Source organism: Hordeum vulgare, chromosome 6H (genome assembly GCF_904849725.1).
Source record: "Hordeum vulgare subsp. vulgare chromosome 6H, MorexV3_pseudomolecules_assembly, whole genome shotgun sequence".
Lineage (NCBI taxonomy): Eukaryota > Viridiplantae > Streptophyta > Magnoliopsida > Poales > Poaceae > Hordeum > Hordeum vulgare.
Window position 1 is genome coordinate 458528927 of NC_058523.1, and position 22538 is coordinate 458551464.

General features: G+C 46.0%; 1 protein-coding gene across 1 annotated transcript; it reads right to left on the reverse strand.

The window, feature by feature from the left end:
• Window positions 1–1108: 1108 nt before the first annotated feature.
• LOC123402398 (ubiquinol oxidase 1c, mitochondrial-like) lies at window positions 1109–2983 on the reverse strand. The gene is made up of 4 exons (XM_045096315.1): window positions 2337–2983; window positions 2138–2266; window positions 1571–2059; window positions 1109–1489 (listed from the first exon to the last, which is right to left on the reverse strand). Exons 1-4 carry the CDS (start codon window positions 2844–2846, stop codon window positions 1430–1432), a joined length of 1188 nt encoding a protein of 395 aa, XP_044952250.1. The 5' UTR covers window positions 2847–2983; the 3' UTR covers window positions 1109–1429.
• Window positions 2984–22538: the final 19555 nt, after the last annotated feature.

Consider the following 22538-nt stretch of genomic DNA (forward strand, 5'->3'; position numbering starts at 1 on the left):
TCTCCTCCAAGTCGGCCTTGCGCTTTGCTTCTTCACGTTTTGCTTTAACTTGTGCAAGCTTGACCTCTTTCTTCTTCTCGGTGATAAGAATCTTCGTCTCCAATGTCTTCCTTGTCAATTCCTCTCTTGCCTTCATCATTTGCTCCATCTTCTCCCTTAGGCTTGATGCCTCTCCTTCCATCTTCGCCCTTTGCTTGCCCTTCTTGGTTCCCTCGGGCTTGCCCAAGTTCCTCTCCTTCTCCTCATCTTCACTATCATCCATCCTAAGCATTGCCGACTTCTTGGGTGCGGTCTCTTGATCCCTGAACTTCCACTTGTCAAAGGTTTGAAGAATTGCCCAAGCATGCTTAAATGGGAATGGCTTGCCCTTGGAAGCGGCCATCTCCTTGTACCTCATGCCGGCAATTGTCTCCTATCAACCACACATGATCACATAAGAACCCACCAATAGCATAGTACACACACATAATCAAAATAATGAAGAGATATGTACTCACATAGTCACTCTCCACGGTTCCACTAGGTGGTGCATCCCTCACTTGGTCCATGGCCGCACTCCAACGAGCACAAGCGGGCTTCATCAAATCCCACCGCCCTTGAGGCGACCGGTAACTGCGAGAGATGAACCCACTATTCTTCGGCTTGATCCTACAATAGTTCGCCATGGAGGCCGCGGCGGACGGGGCGGAAGCCTCCATGGCGGCGACGACGCGGGAGGAGCTGGGGAGGCGGGGCAGTTTTCCCTCCCGCGCGATGTGGGAAGAGGAGTGCGGTTTGGGGGCAGTTTTCCCCCCAACCCTCACTTCTACAGGCTGGGAAGGGGTTTGAGGATTGGACCTCTAATTTTTTTTACGGGTTTAAGGGTTCTAGTCTACGTCGTTTTTTCGATAAAAACTGTAAAAAGTCGGTTATTTTTAAGGGTTTGAGGGCTCTACTAGAGATGTTCTAATAGAAGAGGAGCAAGTGAAAATTCAAGTTTTCGAGCCAGCAAGTGAGAGTGCACTTCTGAATTCTGAAGCTGAATGTCAGCCTATTATTACGTGACCCCCAGTCTTGTGTATAATTCACATGTGGGGAAAACGTACGAAATAGCAGAAGAACCGTACCGTGGCTGAAATGAATCGCTTGCACATTCCAAGATCACTGTTAAACGTGAAGATACAGCTAAACCGAGCAAGCAACCTGGGCACCAAATTACCGGTTACATTTTGCAAGCTGATGTAAACCTTCATGATTAAAGCTGCAGTTCCTAGAGAAATCTTGGAGCTCTAGTGACAAACGGCCGTTTTATTTCTCAAGCATCACTACCTTACCTATCCGACACATATATTAACAACAACTTTTGTTCTGCAGAAATCTTGGAGCTCTAGTAACAAAATGGCAGAAGTAGGCGGTTCAGAGGTCGGTCTGGGCATTCACTCGTCACTCGTCAGTGGTATCCCAGCGGGGCAGGCGTCTTGTTGAGCTCCAGCCCCTGGAAATGGATGTCCTGCATGCCCATCATCATTCATCAGAGTCAGAACAGTTCAGAGTCCAGACATCGGGGACTATGCATGGGAGATGGACGTACCGCGGCGAAGTGGTTGACGTCGCGGTGGTGCGCCTCGTCGGCGCGCACGACGGTGACGACGTCCTTGAGCCTGGCGTCGGCGGGGAGGCGCCAGTAGTCGATGGCGATGCGCGGCGCGGGGACGTTGTCGATCCTGCCGGCCTCGAGGTCCCGGAGGAACTCGGTGTAGGAGTGGATGGCCTCCTCCTCGAGGTAGCCGACGACGCGGTGCGCGAACTTGGGGGACAGGATGTACCCCACGAAGTAGGCGTTGAAGAAGACGCCCTGCACCGCCAGCACCAGCGCCCGCTCGTACCACTTGGGGTTGGCCACCTCCATGAAGGTCATCAGGTGCATCCGCTCGTTCTCCGCCTCCTCCAGCAGCGCCCGGATCCACCCGCCGCTCTGCTCGAACCGCCGGAGCGACCGCAGGTGGAGCAGCATCCCGCCCACCATCCCCGGCACCGCCGCCACCGTCTCCAGCATCATCGCCCGGCAACCGTACCTCCTCTGCTCGCCGTGTCAGGGTCAGTACCTAGACACCAACAGATATCTAATTTGCTTGACCGGACGGCCACCGTGCCATACCTGGAAGAAGATGTCGGTGGGCACGCGCAGCGACTTGACGGTCCAGTAGGCGATCTTGTCGAGCAGCACCTTGGGCTTGTGGTGCTTGGTGAGATCGATCGTCGTGTCCGACGTGTACGCCTCCCACGGCTGCAAAATCACACGGTCACCACGGTTACGTGCACTGCCAACAACAAGAGTATGCAGACGATTTCATTACCCTGAAGCAAGACCACTTCCACTCGGCGCCGTCCTTGTTCACCAGCTTGGCAGGCACGATGCCCCAGTAGCTGCTCACGGCGGGGCTCTTGCCCCCCTTCGCGGCCTGCACCGCCTCGGCCTTCGCCGCCTGCATCGCCTCGGCCGTCGCGGCGGCGGTGCTCGCGACGTTGTCCTTGGACGCGGCCGCCTCCTCCCTCGCCGCCTCCGCGGCGGAGGTGGACAGCGGCCGCGCCCGCACGGCCACGGCGCCCCCTTCTCCTCCGGCAAGCAGGGGCCTCTGCGCAGCCGCGGCGGCCGGCCCGAAGACGCGCGGGCCGAGGTGGCGGAGGAGGACGGATCCGGCGACGCGAGAGCTCATCGCCGAAGATGACGAGCCTGCTTCGTGGGCTGCGGCTCTGCTCGCGAAACTCGTGGTCGCAGCCTCGCGAAGCTGCAGACGTGCCGAGCTCTGAGAGGGTGACGGGACGACGTGTCGGTGTCGCCGAGCTAGCGCGCGCCACGATGGCATGGCGCTACGAGCGGGTGAGGTGAGGCGTGAGAGGAATGGCGGCTCTGCTTGGCTGATATTTTGGAGCTCGCTGTTGACGACTGGTGGGCAGCTTCTGCGCGCGCTCGCCCGTAAAACTTGTAATTTCGGATGTGCCCCGGCTTTTCAGGAGTCGGGATTGGGTGTCAAAATCGTTGCGGCTGCTATGTGGTGCTGTGGCTGGCTGCTAAGACCACCAGTGGACTCTGAACTTGGCCGTGGCCGTGCGTCGACGTGCCTAGAATCTTTGTGTTCTCGTTCAAAAATGCTAAATATACAAAGATTTACATAACAATTACATGCTGATTAGGATTTTTTCTTTCTAACTAGCCTTCTTTAGATTTTCAAGAAAAGTGAGGCTTCATCCCCTTAATCTCAATTAAAATATATATGTATGTAAAACTCTGTAAACTTATGTACGTATGGTATTATTGTTCCATTTCAACGGATAAGGAAAGATTGCTGATTAAAGTGGACTTGCTTTCACACGAAACATGGAGTGGACTACTGCATTTTCCGCTCGTTTGGAGCTGCGTCAAAGAACTCTTAGCTTGTCATGGCAACAGAAAAAGAAATAGCTCTTACGACATCTACAGCCGGACTCTTGATATTGATCAACCGGGAGCAGAGATCAATGATCGAACAAAAAGAAAAGGAAAAGGTGAACCCTTCATAGCGTTTTTAAATGTCCAGACTGTCCAACACCCCTCGTATTGTCATCGCAGCAAGTACAATAGAGCTGAGCCAGCTGGCTATAAGAAATAAACTATTATTTTTTTCTTAGTTGGAGGAAAAAGAAAAGAAGAGAGAAGATAAGCGGGCTCTTAGTTAAGAGTCAGCTCTATCACGTGTTCCTAGGCACTCTGTGAGAGTGAAAGGTGGACTATATAATAAAAACTAGTACACTTTTCTAATCAATTATTATACATGTTGGTTATAAGATGGGCTATAGATGACATGACAATGGCTTTCAGCAGCTGACTGTACTACTAACCATGCTCTCATATATGAGATGAGTATGAGATGCGTTCGGGTGTGTTCGATCAATGGTCCTCCATCTGTCACATAGGATTTGGCCCACATTTTTTTGTTTATATTTTCTCACTTTATGTTCATCAATCACATGCATGTGACCGGACATATAAAAAAATATGGTTGTGAAAATGAAAATTTAAGAGTTGACCAGTGAGTATATGCAAACGCGCATGGTCACGTCCACGTACGTTTGAAGAGACGGATTTATAGGTTGCGGTTGTAGATGCTCTTAGCTCCATTTGAAATGAATGAACTAAAAACATAGGAATGGGACAAACACATGGATTGAGTTGTGGTATATCCTAGATTCCTACAGGAAGCAAAACCATGAAAAAACTTTAAAACTATCAGTTTTTTAAGGTCATCGGGGGAGGGCAGGGCCCTCCACCTCAATTGTATTAAGAATTTTCCTATAAGACTTTGCGGCCTCGCAAGATAGGTTTAAGCTAACTAGAAGTACATGGGACACAAGGAAAAAGAGATAAACCAAAAAAATGCACGCCAACAACACACATAACAAGGGCAACAAGGAAGGAAAACACAACAAAGAGCGTCATAGGAGAAGACCAACATTGGCCAGCCAAACCAAACCACGACACTGCATCGTCGACGCAATCCAATGACACCTCACAAACAAAGACTGCACAACGCCATGACACAGGACCTGCATCACGAGGCGCAATCGAAGGCCACACAAGGCCGAGATAACGCCATGACACGTGTGTGCCATCGACATAGTCGAGGGGCATCGCCAAGCAAACCAAGCTGAAGCACTGCATCATCGACGCAATCCAACGGCACCTCACAAACCAAGACTACACGAAGTTGTCGCACCACCTGCGTCAGGGGTGCATTCAAATGGAAATGTGAGGCCGAGACGACGCCACGACACCTGTGTGCCAACAACATAACCGCAGGGACCGCCAAGCAAAGATGCACCAAGAGTACTCGAGCACGACACACACCACTATCGACCCGAGACCGACCGCACCACCACCACCGACCACCAACCTCAAACCAGCTAACCACCATCCCAAACCTCACGCAAGCAGAATGTCACTTCATCTCCCAAGACAGGCGACACCACTGTGATAAAACAACGTTAAGGACGTCGCCGTCGTTCGATCCAGAAGCTGGATCAAGGCTTTCACCCATAGAATGAACAGAGTAGACGTGAAACCAATGCATCGCACAACTGCACCTCCAAGGAGGGATCCCACGCTAGGAAGCGACGCTGCCTCTCGTGCCGACCGAAATTAGCACACGGCTTTCACTGGAAGCATCACCCGCACCACCCTGCCGCAGAGTCACATCGCTGTCGAGACCGGTGGAACCGCCGAAGAAGGCAGGACACCAGCGAGGCCCTGCCACCCCCCGCAGCCGTCGGCTCGTGCCGTAGATCAGACACGCACCTCGCACGCCAGATCTGCGCAGGGCGAGAGCCCGCGCCTCCCCTGCGTAACCCCCCGCGCGCACACACGGCTCCGCCAACCACACCACACCACCTCCACCGCCCTATAGCCACCGGCACCAGATCCAACATCTGGCACCCTCCACCATAGCACCCGCCACAGAACCAGGACACCAGACCCGACTCCAGCCTTCGCAGCAACGCCGACCTGACAAAGCATCGTGAGGCCACAACCGTAGCCCACGACCAACGCAACGACCACGCTGGGTCGCTGCCTCCACCTCCCGCCGCTTGTCCACACCAGCTAGAGGGATCCATCTACAGCAGGCACCGCGCACCACCCCATCTCCTACCCGCGGTCACCGTGGCCGGCCCACACTGTACCGCAACCCCCCGCCACCGCCAACCGCCATATATACGGCTGCCATAGTTGTAGGCACGCTCTTCCATTTTGCAGCCAGACACTCCGCCCAAAGTCCTCGAGCGCCGCTGCCGGAGAGCCTCTGTAGTGCCACCGCACCCTGCAACCACACGGAGTCCCGACCCAGCAGCGTCGGCCCGCACCGGAGCCTCTTCGCAAGGAGGCGAGAGGCCTCGCCGCCACCGGTGCTGGTTGGGCTTCTCCCAGCCACGTCCCCTGGCGGAGGCGAGGAGGAGGAGTGGTGGGAAGGAAGCTATGGGCGGCGGTGGCTAGGTATTCTATCCGTCGCCTACGGGAGCAACGAGGGAGGGAGGGGTTGCCTGTGATGTCGCATGGGAGAAATGCAGAAAATGCAGAGTAAAAGAGAAGAAAATATAAAGTACTAGTTCATGCTTGGTTTCCTCCAACATTTCTTGTTGCAATGGTATTTAAGGGTGTTGTTGAAAAAAATGGTACTAAGAAACCTTTTCGTAGGAATCGTATCCTAAAATTCCTATGATTTGTCCTTGTGCAAGATGGGGCTTGGTGATTTTTCCTTTCTTTGCTTCAGGGTACTTGGGAGAAGTCCCACAAGATTATTTAGATGTGCTTTGAGTGTCTAGCACTAACATCGGAAACATATTGACCATATAGTGGTCATTCATAATCATTCGGTTGATGGTCATTTCAAAATGTTTTTATTGCAATTTGGATGCCATCGGTGAAGAGAAATGACATAGCACCACTCAGAGATGTCTTATCAACAATCAAGGCTCGAGGCTCTTCACTCGTCAACTAGAGTAACCTCTAATTAGCCGCTTTGTTGCATGTCTTGGTAGGATAATTTATTTTGGTTGTGTTGTAACTTTAAGCTGATGACGTTAAGGTTGTTTTTGGTTTAACTTTTTTATCAACTTTTGCTTTGAAAAGCTAAAAGCTAACCAAATGGGTAAATGTTCAAAATAACTTCTAAAAATATGTAGCTTCTTTCTAGTGTAAAATTTAAAGCTCGAGCTATCCCAACTTTTCAGCTTTCAGCTTTTCCACATTAGTTTTTTAGAATCTGCAGCTCAACCATACATAGTCTGTTAGGGCTTGTATGTGTTTTTCTAGGACTATAGGTTGATGTGCGCCTGCTAGGGTGTAATGCCCCAAGTGTGTAACCTTCCCCTTTTGGAACCTTCTTCATGTGGGTCGACCTTGTCAATGCTATGAGAGAGTTCATGCTCATGATTTCATGTGATGTCCCTTGTATTTCTCCCTTGCATGCATGCATAACATATCATATCATGCCCATGTCTTTGTGATGTGGCATTGTGTTCTTATGAGAGATGTGATTTGCTGTTTTTGAATGGGTGTTTAAAAGGTGCAAACAATTACAAAACAGACCCTACAATGGTTGTTTTGTAAATATTTACATGCCCCAAATAACTCTTTTCCATTTTATTCAAATAGGTCATATTTTTCCATGACCAGGGGGTATTTTTGTTTGATTTTATCCCCAGTATATTTTTCTGTGCTTTATCTCTTCTGTGGTTCTTTCTGTAAATAGAAAAGCACCAAGGAATTGTTTACTCTTAAGTGGCGCTCCGATGGGCTTACTCCCGCACAACGTGGCCCAGTTCCCCTCTCTCCCCGCGCTAGCCCAGTCCCACGACATCCCTTCTCCTACCTGACGCCATCTACACACTCTCTGCTCCTTTCCGCAGGCTTTGCCGAGAGAGAGGTGCCGCCGTGAGGCACCAACGTCGAGGTCCCCCCTCATATAAGTGGACGTCCGTGCCTCCCCTCTCCTAGGGTTCCCCCTCTCTCCCATCCGGCGCCGCCACTCCATTCCCCATCTCCCTCCTCTCTCTTTCTTCCCCAGAGGTAAGTCTGTAGCCAGTTGCAGAGAGGAAGAGAAGGACCCGCCGGCGTCTACCCCCGCATGCACCGTCGAGCGGCGCATCCACCATGTCTAGGGGCACGGGGGAGGTTCCCGCGCCCCATTCCCGACCTCGGTGAGGCCGGGGAACATCTACAGCAACGGCCAGGAGCTCGTCAACGCCTCTGCTCTAGTGAACTTCTTCTTCTTCCTCGGCTCTACTTCGCCTACAGCAGAACCCCTTCAGATCATCTAATTCCCCTTCGGCTCTCCTCCAAGCACTGCGGCGTCCCTATTCCTTCCTTATGTGAGGACACTTCTTTCCTCCCTCCTTCTCTTCGACCAGATCGGCTAGTGTCGCCGGAGTTCTTCTCTGTCAGGAAGTAGATCGTGCGTGTTATGTGTGTTGCTGTGTACTTGGGTGCGTGCTCGTGTAGTGGCGTGGAAGCGTGTAGGCTAGCGTGGCGTAGCAGTCGTGCAGTAGCAGTAGGGTGTTGCCCCTCGTAGCGCAGCACCAGAAGTAGTCCACCCCCGGCGTCCTTCCTGTCGCCGGCGACCTCTGCGTGCCAAGCAGAGCACCAGGTGCTCACGCCATTTTACCCTGTTGTAGTCCTCCCCTCTGTCAGACAACGTTTCGTAGCGCAGTGGTTGGTAACAGATGATGATGTGATCTCGTGAGCTCGTGGGTTCGAGACCCAGGGGATGCACTCCCCCCTTTTTGCATTAAATTTTCTGGCAATAGTGTAGCGCAGCAGGGCACCTTACCCTGCTCTATGCCCCTGTTCTCTCGAGCACTAGTTCGATAGCACGGTGGTTGGCTGCATTGTATTGTTCCAGGGGGTACAGGGTTTGAACCGAGTGCCTCCCCCTTTTCTTTTCCTTTCTTTTTCTTTTATTTTTCTTTTGCTGATTTGTTATATTGCAACCCCTGACCATTGTAGCATTGTGGTGTGTTTTGCACATGGGAGTATATTTTTTCCCCTCCTCTCAACCAGCATGGGAGTGGTGTTTTGCTAGCTTTGTGAAACCCTTGGTGATGCACTTGTGTGTGTGCATATACACTTGGTAGGAGCATGTGTAGGTTGTTTTGTTAACTTGTAAGATTGTGTGCATGAGGTTGTGTGAGCTTGCACTAGGGCAGCATGTGTAGCTACATCTTATGAGATCTAGTGAAGGATGTGGTTTATGCTTGTGGTCTCAAAGTGTGGTGTGTGTGTGGATGAGTTTCCCCCCTTCTCACATACCTTGTGTGAGTGTGCGTGTAGATATGATATTAGTAGATTTGCATGTGTAGCTTCATGTGAGTGTGTAGTAGTGTGGGTGTGTGTGGAGTCACCCCCACCTACTAAGGCCAGTGTGCACCATCACATGTCCATATGTGAGTGTGTGCATACTCTCTTGATTGTGTAGGTGGTGTATTGTGTTGTGCTTGTTGCTAGTGATGGTGTGGTGATGTGCCAATGCACATAGGCATGAGGACTACCCCTCATGTACCCCCATTGATGTTGTGTTCATGTGCAAGAGCTTGTGTAGGATTTGTTCTAGTGTTTTCGCTCATGTGATGATGCACTATTCACTACATATGACTCTATGTAGTTTTTCTTCTCTAGTTTGTGCTCTTTTGTTCCAAGCAAGTGCATGTGTTTTTATATGCTTTTGGGGTAGAAAGATTCCAGGAATCCATTGGTGAAGTCATTTTTTCCTTTGGAACATTTTCTGGAGATGACATATTTCAGTTTTGTTCCATGTTTAGAGCTTGGTTCCATGTGATGTGGTGAGCCCAAGGGTTTGCTTCTTGGTTGTGGTAGTAGAGGGTGACCCCCTCTACCACATGTTGGTTTCATTTCATGTTTAGAAATCCATATGTGCAAGTGTGCCCAATCAAACTAGGCATGTGGCTGAAATTCCAGATTGATTTTCACTAAGTCCGAGAATCTGTTTATATTTTCTTCTCTTGTAGATGAGGTTGTGCAGGTCAATGTGTTGTGATTCAGCCTTAGATTCCAACTGGAAAGTTGAAGATTATATGTTTGTATAGCTCCCTATAAAATGTCATTCCATTTGGAGTCCTGTAGATATTGTTTTGGCTTCTGTCAAAATGCTTCAGAGCAAAGACAGATAGTGAGAATCTGGAATTTTCGCTAAGTCCCTGAAATCTGATATGTTTAGGCAAGTTTGCAGCTATGTAACTTTCTGTGTTTAACTCCTTTGTGTGATATTCTTGCTTGTGCTTGTAGTACTCTTGGATAGCTACAGCCACATATATTATTTGGCATGTTTAGGTGGCTGTAGGTGCTTTGCGTGTAGCTCCCAAAGTGCTATGATGCAGTTTATGGCAGATTGTGTAGTTTTGATGTTTTGATGATTGTGAGTGCATAGTTGATGATGTGGTGTTCTTCCTTGCTCCACCCCATCCATGTTGGATTGTGTTATGTCTTGGCTACCTGAAAATACCAGAGTTGAGCCATTGGAGTGTGTGGTGATGAATTTGACACGTAGGGCTTCATTTCTTGTTTCGTTGTTTCCCGTTGATCCGTAGCTCCGATTGTAATGTTCTTTATATGATTTTGCATCATTTTCACGAGACGCATCTGATCATGTCATTCTCATGCATGTCAATATAGATTAGGATGCAGTTCTGTCCAGGAACATGTATTTACTTCTCATGCTTGTGCTAGTGATAGAAATAGTGTTGCATGCTCATATTCATCTCATGCTTCATGTGCTTGTTGCATATTGAGGTGCTGTTGTTCATTGGATGTTATTCTTATGTTGGGTAGCACCGGGATCGGAGAACGAGTACGTGGATTCGGGAGAGTACGTGCAGGACGATCAAGAACCATTCCAAGCTGCGGATATCACAGGCAAGATGATGTGACCTTGATTCCATCTCTAGACTTGTTATGCTAGTTTACGTTTCTTCCATCATATGCTCGTTGAATACCACTGAAATAATTGCTCCTAATATGCCATGAAACCAAACACTTATCCCTTCCTAGCAAAACTTGAATGGCTAAGTAGGCTTTGCTCAGCTACTAATGTTAGCATTGCTAGATGCAGGTGCCTTGTCTCATGTGATAACATGAGTTTGATATCATTATGCTAAATCTGTTATTTAATTAATGCACCTATATACTTGGTAAATAACGGAAGGCCTAACCTTTTGCCGGGTGTTTTGTTCTGTTACTGCCGCCATAGTTACCGGCTACCGGTGTTTGATTCCATATTGATCGCTCCTAACACGTTCGGGGTTGTTATGGGGATCCCCTCGATAAATCGCGTAGTGTTAAGACTTGTCCCGCAGGACCCAACATTGGTGTTAATTTGCTAATCACTTAATAATAATATGCATAGGGAATGGCCTCCCCGAGGAATTTAATCAACAACCCGGGCCAGTGCTCCTCATGAGTGTTGGTCCAAACTAGAGCACTGTGCGGGGCCAACTCAGGGCAACTTGAGAGATTTCTATCAAGCCACTATACGCGTCGCTCATCCGTCGTGTCCTGAGACTGAGATACGCGGCTCTTATCGGGGTCGTCGACACGACAGGAGGTCCTGCTAGTCTTTTCTTACCTTAGCGATATATCTTGCGTATAGAAATCCCGGTGAAGCTTTGGTTATCCCCAGAGTTGAGGTTTTCCTCTAAGGAATCCGACGAGATCACGAGATTCGTGATAGAGGATTACTTTGCGGCCCGTGTACGTTTGTGATGGACTAGTTGGAGCAGCCCTGCAGGGTTTAATCTTTCGGAAAGCCGTGCCCGCGGTTATGTGGCAACTTGGAATATTTTGTTAACATCCGGTATTAGATAACTTGAACATAAGCTAATAAAATTGCCTACTGTGTGCTTAACCGTGACTGTCCCCTTCGAAGATCTCTCTTCGATCGAGAACACGGTGGGGTTATGTTTGACGTAGGTAGGTGTTCAGGATCACTTAGTGATCATCTATCATCTACCGCTAGTATAGACCACCTTCATATAAGTTCTACGTAAGTTAGCCACCATGTAAAAGCTTAGGATGTTGTTGCCTATATACTCCACCTTCCAACCTAATAACTTGACTAGTTTTGGCACCGAGGTCATAGATTGCTGAGTCCCCGTGGCTCACTGATTCCTTCACAAGATCAACAGGTTCAGGTACCCCCGAGACAGGTGACCTCGACGGCACGCAGCTGGCGTGGCAGTATGATGAGGAGAACGACCGCCTGTACGTGAACTATCCAGAAGATTGAGGCGTGGTCGTGATCGTGGGCCAGCAGACAGGGTAGCATAGTCATTTCCCATGTTTTGTAGTTCATAACGGAACTACCTTGATTGTATGCATGATGTACTCTGATATATTTATGATATGGCAATTGAATCCCTTATTGTCATTCTGTTGACATTATGTATGTGCTATGTTACTATGTTTGCGAAACGCTTAGATGCGCTTCTTTCCAATTCGGGGCCTCGTTCCCCAGATCGGAAAGGACCGCATCTTAGTCGTTACATAGGGCTTGTATACAATGCCGGGTAAAATTCTTTCGTATAAAAAAAAGGGACACCCTCTTAGTGCTACACATACATCTTCTCAAGGGGCGAATATGATCCTCCTTCACTTTTCAGTACGAGTATTTTCTTTCTATAAGGTATTGGAGTATCCAAGCACGTGCAATTCATTTTTTTATCAATTTCAGTTTTTTATTCTCCACCATTAAAGTATACTTTCATTAAAAAATTGCGAAAATAAAAGGTGCAAATGCAAAAAATAAGAAAATAAATAACACAAAGATATGTGACAAACACAAAAGTGATTCAAAACTTGATAAAGTGACTGAAACTTCACATAAGTGACTCCCACACTTTACAAAAAAGTTGAAATTTCACACACAAAAAACATGGCTAAAACTACACTGAGTGTGAGTCAAACACCATTGAACAAACACAATGACTCATAATCCAACCTTATGTCTTTTGGAAATTATGTTCTACTCCCTCCGTTTCTAAATATAAGTCATTTTAGACATTTCAGCAGGGGACTATATACAGAGCAAAATGAGTGAATCTGTACTCTAAAATATGTCTATATACATCTGTATATAGTCCAATAGCGGAATATTTGAAAAGACTTATATTTAGGAATGGAAGGAGTAGTATGTTGAATCATTGGCATATAAGGCTTGTTAGGAGTGTACTAGGAAGATGTCCTTTAGTGAAAAAAGTATTGTAGTGTAATTAGTGACAACATTACGAATGATATAGCAATGTGGCAATTGTGTTCCATAAACCAATACTCCCTCTAGTTGGCTTTATTAGACCCCCTCTTGTTTCATGCTAAATTTGGATCAATAAATTTAACAACTCAGAATGTCCCATATTAAGTGATGCTCAAACGGATATAATATGGGCACATCTGTTTGAGCGTTAATTATTATAGGATAGTGATAGTAATAAAATGTAAACTATGTGTCAGAAAAAATATACCGTGGGAAGCCACTTCCAAATTTAAAAGTATGTAGCATGTACTTTATATTTTATTAGTCATATAGATGACGAAGGTTTGGCCCAAAATACGAGAGAGCCCAATATACCCTGATAGAGGGAGTATGATTTAATTAGGTTGTGATAATCAATCCATACTTGCATAAATTATAGAATGATTTTATATAAGAAATAGAATGGATATACACAACTGAATAATTGATATTCAAAATACTAAGGACATATTGGTAATTCATGTTAAACAAAGTTAAATGTGAAAAGCATACAAATAAGGTGTCATAATGTGCATAATCCTACATCAATGAGCATTTTCAAAATCTCTTTGAATGCTACAAATATTATTCACGTTATTTTTGCGGACACAACCAAGGTGCATACGAAAGACAAAACATGGTGTGTAGGTCTATGTTTTGAATTGAGATATATTCAACACTCCAATGGATTGAATATTTACATGGACAATTTATGAGACCGATATAAACTCATTTCTTTGCTCCAATGAATTACATCAAAATACATAAAAAAAATCATAATTTGAGGAGGGGCCAAAATAATGGAAAATATGTTATTAAAATTAAATAATAAGTAGGGTATAGAAAAGTACATCAATCTACATAAAAGAGTTGTATATATAGGCTAAGGATGTCTCTCTCGAAGAGATGCGAGGCATAACCAAATTAAGCCGCCTCCTAGCACTTAGCATCATCAATGGTATATGGAAACTCTTTTAAAATGTGCATACATGAATTGCACGTAACCATCATGGCTTAAATGTAACCATCATGCAACCTACCTTTAGATATGAACCATATCACTTTCTTTCATTGGTATGGCTTTGTGTTCTATCATCTCTTTTTATTTTTTGCCAGAAACTTGTCAATTTCACATGGCATATCACGTCATCGCCTTTGTTTGCATTCTATTCCATAGACTTTCATCAGGTATTTCACAAAATTTATAATTTTTTAAATAAATGGTTGATGTGATTTTATATAGTTTCATTATTTCTACAAATAAATCACATATGTTTCAATCAATATCACTCTATCTGTTTGAAAATACTCGCTCCATTCGAAAATGCACCATGTTTTAGAAATAACATCATCTTTGACATAGGCTTGACCATTGCTTTTTCAAGCAGTTTATTTGATCAATATGTAAAAAAAGTATTGGCACTTTTTATTAATATTCTTTTCAACTATTCTTCTTGATATTTCATGTACATTCTAAGTCAATGTTTGTAAATTTCGTCTACACAATGGATATACGAACATAAGCAATATGTTGTTTCCACAGAACTTATTGGATGTTTTGGAAATATATTTCGTATAAATTCCCTAATATATGCCTCATGTTGTCCATTTTGGTAAGCATTTAATACTTTGGGTCAAACCTAAAACTGTTTGTGTAATGGAAATTATAAAGGTGGTTGCATCCAAATAGAGGGACCAAAGGAGTATTCAACTTGACTAAAACATGGGTTGAAGTAGTGAATTAATGGCATTTAGTTAAGAGCCTTATAATGCATGTTTAAGGTGACCTGAAAAGGGGCTTATTTAGAGTGAAGGATGTTCTGCTAGACTAACCTAGGGGGTTATAGTGTAATTAGTGACATTATTATGTGTGAGATTTCATACGTCAAATAGAATGGAAAAGCTTCACGTTAAACATAACATATAAATTTTATAGCCAATGGTGTTTTCATCCACATACAAATATGTACTTACAATGCTAATTAAGGGCATTTTTTGTAAACATAGGATGAAATGACATAATGTGCAAAATCCCGTAAAAAGGGAAATCATGAGATTTTAAATGGCACATTTCCTTGGTGTTTGTGGACATAGAGAGATTGCATACCGAACGCACACAAAATCTTGACGGTTGAGTTCATGTGTAGCATGTTTTTATTTTTAGTAACTGAATTTCTAGGTATGAGTCACCTATGGAGGGTTTTTTCTGAAGTCTCGGTTGACAATGTCAAAGACTCACGTCACGATTCACATGCGATGTTGTTGCGTTCATGTGGGGAAATGTGGCGCTATGTTTTTGAAGGAGTGCACGCCCATGCGCTCATAGGGGCATTTCCAAAGCTGACCTACAAATGTCTTTAGTATATATCAATTTTTATGTTCGGACGTAGTCCGCGGACATGATGCAGGAGGGAGCCATTCAATGCTAATCACAAAGTATCCGGTTGAGATGAGAAAATTAGGTGGGTACCATGCATGTAATGGGATATTTGTCATTTAGTGTTCACTTGGAAGAAAAGAGAGGAGAAGGGGACCATGCATGTGCGGTTAGAGCATCTCTAGCACACCTCGTATAAAGCCAACCCGCAAAAGTCATTTGCAATTCGCGGAAAAACTCTTTTGCGGGCCGGCGTGGGTGGCACCCGAGCAGACCCCGCAAAACGGACCGGACGCCGGTCCTAAAAATCATGTAGAAGCGATGGCCGGAGGGCTTTGTGCGAGCGGCACGAAGGCCAGACGGTAGCCGGCGCGTGCGCATGAGCGATTCGAGCGGGTGTGCGCGCGTGCGACCGATGCGGTCGACAGGGCACAGCGACCGTCGCGGTATCGGCCAAGGGGGGAAGGGAGGTGAGGGGGATGGGGGTGGCCGTTCACCCGCGTTGGTGAGAAAAGGGGGGCGGCATGGCGAGGTGGTATATCAGCGAGGTGGCGCCCGGGGAGGTGCCGGCGGTGAGAAGGCGCGGTGGGCCGGCGTCGGCGATGGTGGGTCAGCTCGATGTGGCCGGTGTTGAGGAGGGGGAGCCGATGGGGAGGAGTTGGGGACGGCCAGAGCGGCTCGGGTGAGGAGGCATGGTGGCCGGTGAGGGAGACGAGGGAGGTGGCCGACGAAGTTGGTGAGACGGCTAGCGGGGCGAGCGGCGGGGTGCGGGGACGGGGCTCTCTATCCCGATCCAATCGGGGGATGAGGGAGCGAGAGGAGAGTGGGAGAGTGGGGCGACAGGGGTGGAGTGTCGATTAGAGGGGTGTTATAGGGCCTGGGGTGGGCCGGTCAGGCCGGTCTAGTGGTGAGCTGGGCCGAGGCCTAGTGAGGGGGGGGGGTTTATCCTTTTTCTCTTTTTTTCTTTTTAATGAACCTGGCCAAAAATATTATTATAAAAATAATGGGACTGGGTCCATAATTTCCAATATATTTTTTATAGTACCACAATGTTCTTGGGGTTTCTAGATTTTTTTGAATATGGCAAAATGCAATGGGGCATTTAATAATTATTTTGGCCCGAGTTATAATTGTTTTGAGGCATCAAAATAATTCATAAAATGTTGGTTCCACGTTGACAAATACTTCTAGAATATTTGCAACCCAACCAAGGTTTTTCTTTTATAGTTGGAAAAAATATATTTATTTGACTTTATTTTTAAATTTGAAAATCACTTTAATTTTATCCATGTGGAAATTTGGCTTAGTTAACTTGATGACATGGCACATTAGGGTGAGGTTACTGTAGCATTACTACATGGATTACTATAGCATAATCGAGGGATGTCACAGCGGCGCTAGCGCTTTGCCGGGGCTGAGCGGGGTGCTCCCCAATCAATCTATGGCTTTGACGCAGTCGCTGGTGGCCGGAAAAACCAAATCTGATGGTCGTGACAAAACAGCCGTCGATCTGTAGCTTTCCGATGAGCCGAGATACGAGGGCATGCGGGAGGTCGTAGGGCCTGCGGCGGACCACTGACGTGATCCCGGCGGCTGGTGTGGCTGGAATCAAAGGCGGCGGTGGGTGGGGGGAAAGAGCGGGCGAAATGTCCCACCAACCAACTGCTTCTAAATATATACAGGGCACCGACGGGGCGGAGCGGGGGGGGGGGGCAAACCTGCATTTTCGTGGATTGGGGTGGGCATTTTGCCGCGCCCTGCAAAAAAAATTACGGGGCGGACGCGGTTGTGGGGTCTGGTGTGGCAACATTTCCCGCCACGACCTGTATTTTGATGGTTATTTTGCGGGTTCGGCCTTTTTACGGGGTCTTCTAGAGATGCTCGTAGGAGTAGAGTGAGAAGAGAAAGGAGCATGCATGTGATTGATTAAGTGCATGTCCGAACTTGTCAAAGCCATTCACGTTTGTCTCTTGCATACCGAAATCCGTAGGCCGGACCTGCTAAACCGACATATACATTTAGCATAATATTAAGAGTAAACTTTTAACCTCACATCTTTAGTTTAAGATTTGACTATAATATTTTTTGGACAATGCCATATTACGCACTGAATACAAAAAACATAGAAAAATAAAACTAACATGATATGATTATCTTAAATAAGAACCAAGTTCGACTAACTCCATCGACAACGGTAATACTTAGGTGCTTCAGAAAAAGTTTTTTTTAGGCATTTCTTTATGCAAGACATAGCCAGCCATTCAATCTATCTTGTAACATAGTTGACCTTAAATATTTTTCACAAGTTTCGGTTTATAGATCCTTCTTTCAGATGTAAAGTACTTGTTCAAAGAACACTTCAATGGTTGAATTTTCATATCTCCTTCCTTATTTTTTCTCCTTTTTTCAGCACCCGACAACTTCTTCTTTGAAACCATGAGAGGCTAGTGTTCTAAAATTATGAAGAAAGGATGATACAAAGAATTAGAAATATATACAGTGAATAATTGGAATCTAGACGTGTAGTTTTTTTGAAAAGGATCTAGATGCGTAGTACATCGAAGGACAAAATTAGGATACATTGTAAGAATAAGCTACTGAAATTGTGCTTTGGGGGATCGGGGATGGATCAGGACTCAGAAACATGATACATGAATGGATATGTGGATACGTACCTCACTGCACAAATAGGTACACATATTCCCGCCTTGCCGGATGCCGGATGGCCGCACGACACGCGAAGTGGGGGCGATGACCAGCGGCGTCCGAGGGGCCGAGCGCAGGTCGACGAAAGGACGAAGTCACGACACGCGAAGACAAATAGACGAGCGACCAAGGCACAAGGCAAGATCTTCGATTGATCTGTTTCACAAATCAGAAGTGGAACAAGCGCCGGAAATATCCTCCTTCGCACATACCTGGCGATTGAGCGGTAACGTGAGCCGACCCATCAACGTATTCCAGTGTTTCGAATTTGGGAACCTTTCAGAGTTTTCCAGTTGTTGTTTTGCATTTCGGAACCTTGTAGAAGGTTCCCTGAACCGAATTTTCTGTTTCTTTTATTTCTTTAGTTTTCTTCTTTCTTTGTTCTTCCCCTTTTTTCTGTTTTTTCTTTGTTCATTTTTTTTATTTTTCAAGTTTACTTTCTTTTTTACAATCGGTCATATTTTAAAATTTGTTTGGAAACTCAAAAAATAGTTCGTGCTTTCAAAAAATGCTCATTTTCTTGAAAATGGCCATATTTTAAAAAACTGTTCATAAATTCATAAAAATGTTCAAGTTTCTAAAGGAGAATTTGGGAGTTTCACAAAATGTTTCTATTATTCAAAAATTGTTCTGAAATGTCTCCTGTTTTTTAAAAGTTCATGTTTCAACAATTGTTCGAAGAATGTCCATTTTTTATGATTTCAAAAAATATTCATGTTTCAAAAATTGTTCGTAATTTTCAACAAATTATCGTTTTTCCAAATTTTCTTTTGTATGTTTTTCTTTAAAAGTTTCACAATTTTTCAAAAATTGTTCGAAATCTCCAAGCTTGGCGGCAGCTGGATCACATGAACACTCTTCTTGGCACCACTTTCGGTCCATTGAGGAATGGTCAACTGGGCTATCCGACATGTCGGTGCCTAATAGGAAAGCAATGACTTTCCTTGTCATATTTGTCTCTTGGACCATCTGGAACGAGCGAAATGCTTTCCACAAAAGAGTGCATTGCCTTTGGTTCTCCTATATAATCTAAAGAAGGATGCATCACTTTGGGTGGCTGTCGGAGCAAAAAAGTTGGGTTCAATCATACCGCGAGAGTAGTTGATTTCCTGGCTTAGAGATGTTGTAATTCATGCAAATTCTTCTCTTCTTAATTAATATATGAGGCAAATTTTTTGCCTTTGTTTCAAAAAAATATAAGATAACTCCTACATATATGCTAAATCAACTTTTATCCCTAGTTTTAAAAATCGGACCGGACCAACGGTCGAACCAGAAAAAATGGAACTAGCGGCCTCATCGGGTTTTTAAGCTAATAAGATCGTTCCGCAATTAGATCGGAGAAAACCAGTCAAAACCAACCGGTTTTTTGTAAGCTGGTGAAAGACCCGTGCCATTGAGCCGTGAAAACCAGGAAAATATTTTAATAAAAATTAGGAGAAGTGGGGTTGGACCCCAGGTCGTGTGAGCAGTACGTAGGGCCTACCCACGACACAATAACCAACTTGGCTAAGCTACTTTGTTATTCATTACATGAAAATAATTTTATTTAATCATTGTTTTACACTATATTAGCACATATATTACTTAATATTTATTATTCTATTGCTTAAAAACCGAAAATCGAACGGGTGAACCGTCGGTTCGAACGGTAAAAGACTGAACCGAAAACCTTTTCGATTCGATTTCCGGTTCAATTTTTTAACTATGCATTTATCTATCTAAGGAAACAAAAATTGCTAGTTTCCTATGCATGCACCGCTTGCTTTTTTTTCCTGCCTGTGGCGGACGCCAGTCAACGTCCTTTTATCTAAACTAGTAATGGTGCATGTGCATGCTGACCCAATCAAATATAAGAATGTGAAGACAAATTTCAAAAATAATATTTGGGCGGCGTGCTACAACAAAATTAATTGACCTACCAAAGTGTTGTGTGTTTTACAATAACAAAGGGATGATGTGTGTTACTGCAAATAAATTACTCCATAGATATCGCTCGGGGCCCTTTGATTCAAAAGAGATTTATATGACTTCTATTCAGAGTTGCTACAGCATTGGTAACGGAACAATATATCTATAACTAACAAATCGCATGTATATATATGTCTATACTACTCACAAAATTCTAAATAACTACATGGTTCTGTAAAGAAATGTTGTCTTAATAACACACATGAACTCCTCTCTGAGAATTGGTGGCGGTGGATCTTACAAAAGAAACAACGTACTCGTTGAGAGGATATTTCTTGAATGTGCCCGCAAAATTAGATCTAACAAATTTGCACAATATTTATATCGAGAGGAAATCTTATCATAGATAGTCTGTATGGTTTGATATTTGATAATTCAACTCGCGAGTGCAAGTGTGTTTCATCAACGAAAGATGCTTACATATTCTAAATCAAAATTACAAAGTACATACATTACTAAATTAAGACAACCTGGGTGCAAAAATGTGTATTACAAAAGAAACCCCTTCCTTGCATTGCAATCTTATATGTTAATCTAGCGTAGGACGACATGTAGCACAATCATTCAAGGGAAGTAGGTAAGTTTCAGTTACCTTTTCTGATTGCTCAGCCTTGCACGCCAAAATAGATCAGTACATTGCTCCATACCCTGCATAAACACACAAATCATGGTCAAGAATAAGCAGATACATAACCTCAAAGACACGGGCAAGAATGGCAAGAACAAGTAAGCAATTGTATAGTCCTTTCATGCATTCATCCATTAGGAAGATTAAGTTGTTGCCGTCACAGCAACTCAACCGCGCGACCCAAACATATGGGTATTTTGTTTGCATCTTATCCGTTTGGGTCAGTTCGGTAGACATCTGTGTCCAATTTTGTAATTGAGTCGGTGCTTACGTCCAAACGGACCATGACCCATTATTAGGCGGCACGAAAAGAACATAATGAATATTTTGGAAATATGAAAACCATGAATTAAACATTAATGCTGGAAGGCCGGCAATAGTCCCACACGAGTCCATGTTACAATAAATAGAAAATTTAATAAACAAAAAAACGAGGAGGTGCGCTACCCTAGGCGTCCTCCTCTTCGTCGTCGCCGGGGCCGGTGAGGTCGACGAGCATTGGCTCCAAGCCAGCCAGGGGAAGGCCATCTCCCACGTGGCGATGACGTCGTTCCCTGGTGGCTGCACCGGCGCTTGCTGGACAGTACGTCGCTCCTCCTCCTCAGCTTCGCCTCGCGCTCCATCAGCTCGATCCGCGGGGCCTCTGCACCTCCTCCGTCACCCGTCGCTGCCATGAGTGCTCCATGTAGGCCGCATGTTGCTCTGACGTCACACCCAACCAGACGGGTGGCACGTTGACCTACTCGCGCACCACCCCGTCCTGAGCATACAGCTTGGGCCTGAGGACCAGCGGCCCTGGCTCGGCCTTCGTGGGAGGCGGTCGAGCCAGTGGTAGCATGACTGCGTCGCCGACAGCGGAGAGCACCATGGCCTCCGCCATCTGTTTTTGGTAGGCCGCCTCCTCCTCCTTGAGGCGCGCCTCCTCTTTGCTTGCACGCAGGACGACCGCCAACGTGTTCTGGTATATCCTCCTGGTCTTCTTTGTGCACGACGATGGGCGGCGGCGGTTTAGTCACCACGTCACGGACGCAACGCCGGAGCTGCTCCTCGTGCTCTCACGCAAACCAGGCCTCCCATTTTGGAGAGTCTGCAACGTTCACGGGGTTGTGCCACTGCTTTGGTGTGAGCTTCTGCTGCCAACGTCTCACCTCATCCGCATGCGCCCGTGCCGTCCGCGGCACTGGATCATCTCGAGGCGGCGGTTCATCCAAATGTGTGTTGTGCGGCTGCGTGACACTGTGGTAGGGGAGGAGACGTGGTGCTCCCAGTGCCACCTCGCCTGATGCACTCATACGCTGACCCACTGCAGAGACGGACAATAAGACGCGGCAAACAGTGACAGAGCTATAGGGTGGGCCACGACCCACCTTGGATTTAAGAATCATGCCCTATACTATAGCAAAACAAATCGAATAAAAACTATATTTTTAGTAGTGTATGGACTGTTGGCCCACCTAGGCCTAGTAGGCTGGGTCCACCACTAGCAAGGTGGGGGACTTGCCCTTGTCTTTGCTGGAGAAAAAACCTATGGTGGCTAGAGTTTGCCGCCGACGAGGGAGCAACATGTGGCTAGATGTGGATGGGGGTGATTTCTGGAAGAGGGCGAGCCCCCCAACCGCGCAGGCTTGGATTAAAAAAGGACGCCTTGGATTCGCTGACACGTGGACCCCTGGTGAACGGTAGTCACTAATAAACAAGACGCTAGTTTTGATCGGACATCACGTGTGGACGGACGCGGACATGAGAAGGCGTGCTCCGCGTCCCTGCCGACGCATTTCAGCCCCAAATTTGGGTATGAGTTGGATCGGCGCGGACGGGGGGCGGATGCGTTTTGGAATGAGTCCGCGTGTTGGGCTTCCACTATTATCCACGGCGTCCTAAACGGACTGTCTCGGATGAAATGGTCGTTCGATGGAAGTTGCTCTCACACTCAAGGAACCAGGCTAATCTCCAATTCAAGAAACAAGATGAAAATATCCACTTGTTGCACTCTCGCTTCCATGATAGATGTCCATTGAAAAGATTCATTGGGAACCAAAGCGGCAGA

Bases quoted from the DNA above. Each gene is read 5' to 3' on its own strand.
- LOC123402398 (XM_045096315.1), bottom strand. From the start codon at position 2,846: ATGCCATCGTGGCGCGCGCTAGCTCGGCGACACCGACACGTCGTCCCG. The intron at 2,267-2,336 runs GTAATGAAATCG...GTGATTTTGCAG, and splicing joins GGAAGTGGTCTTGCTTCAGG to CCGTGGGAGGCGTACACGTC. The intron at 2,060-2,137 runs GTATGGCACGGT...CACGGCGAGCAG, and splicing joins CCACCGACATCTTCTTCCAG to AGGAGGTACGGTTGCCGGGC.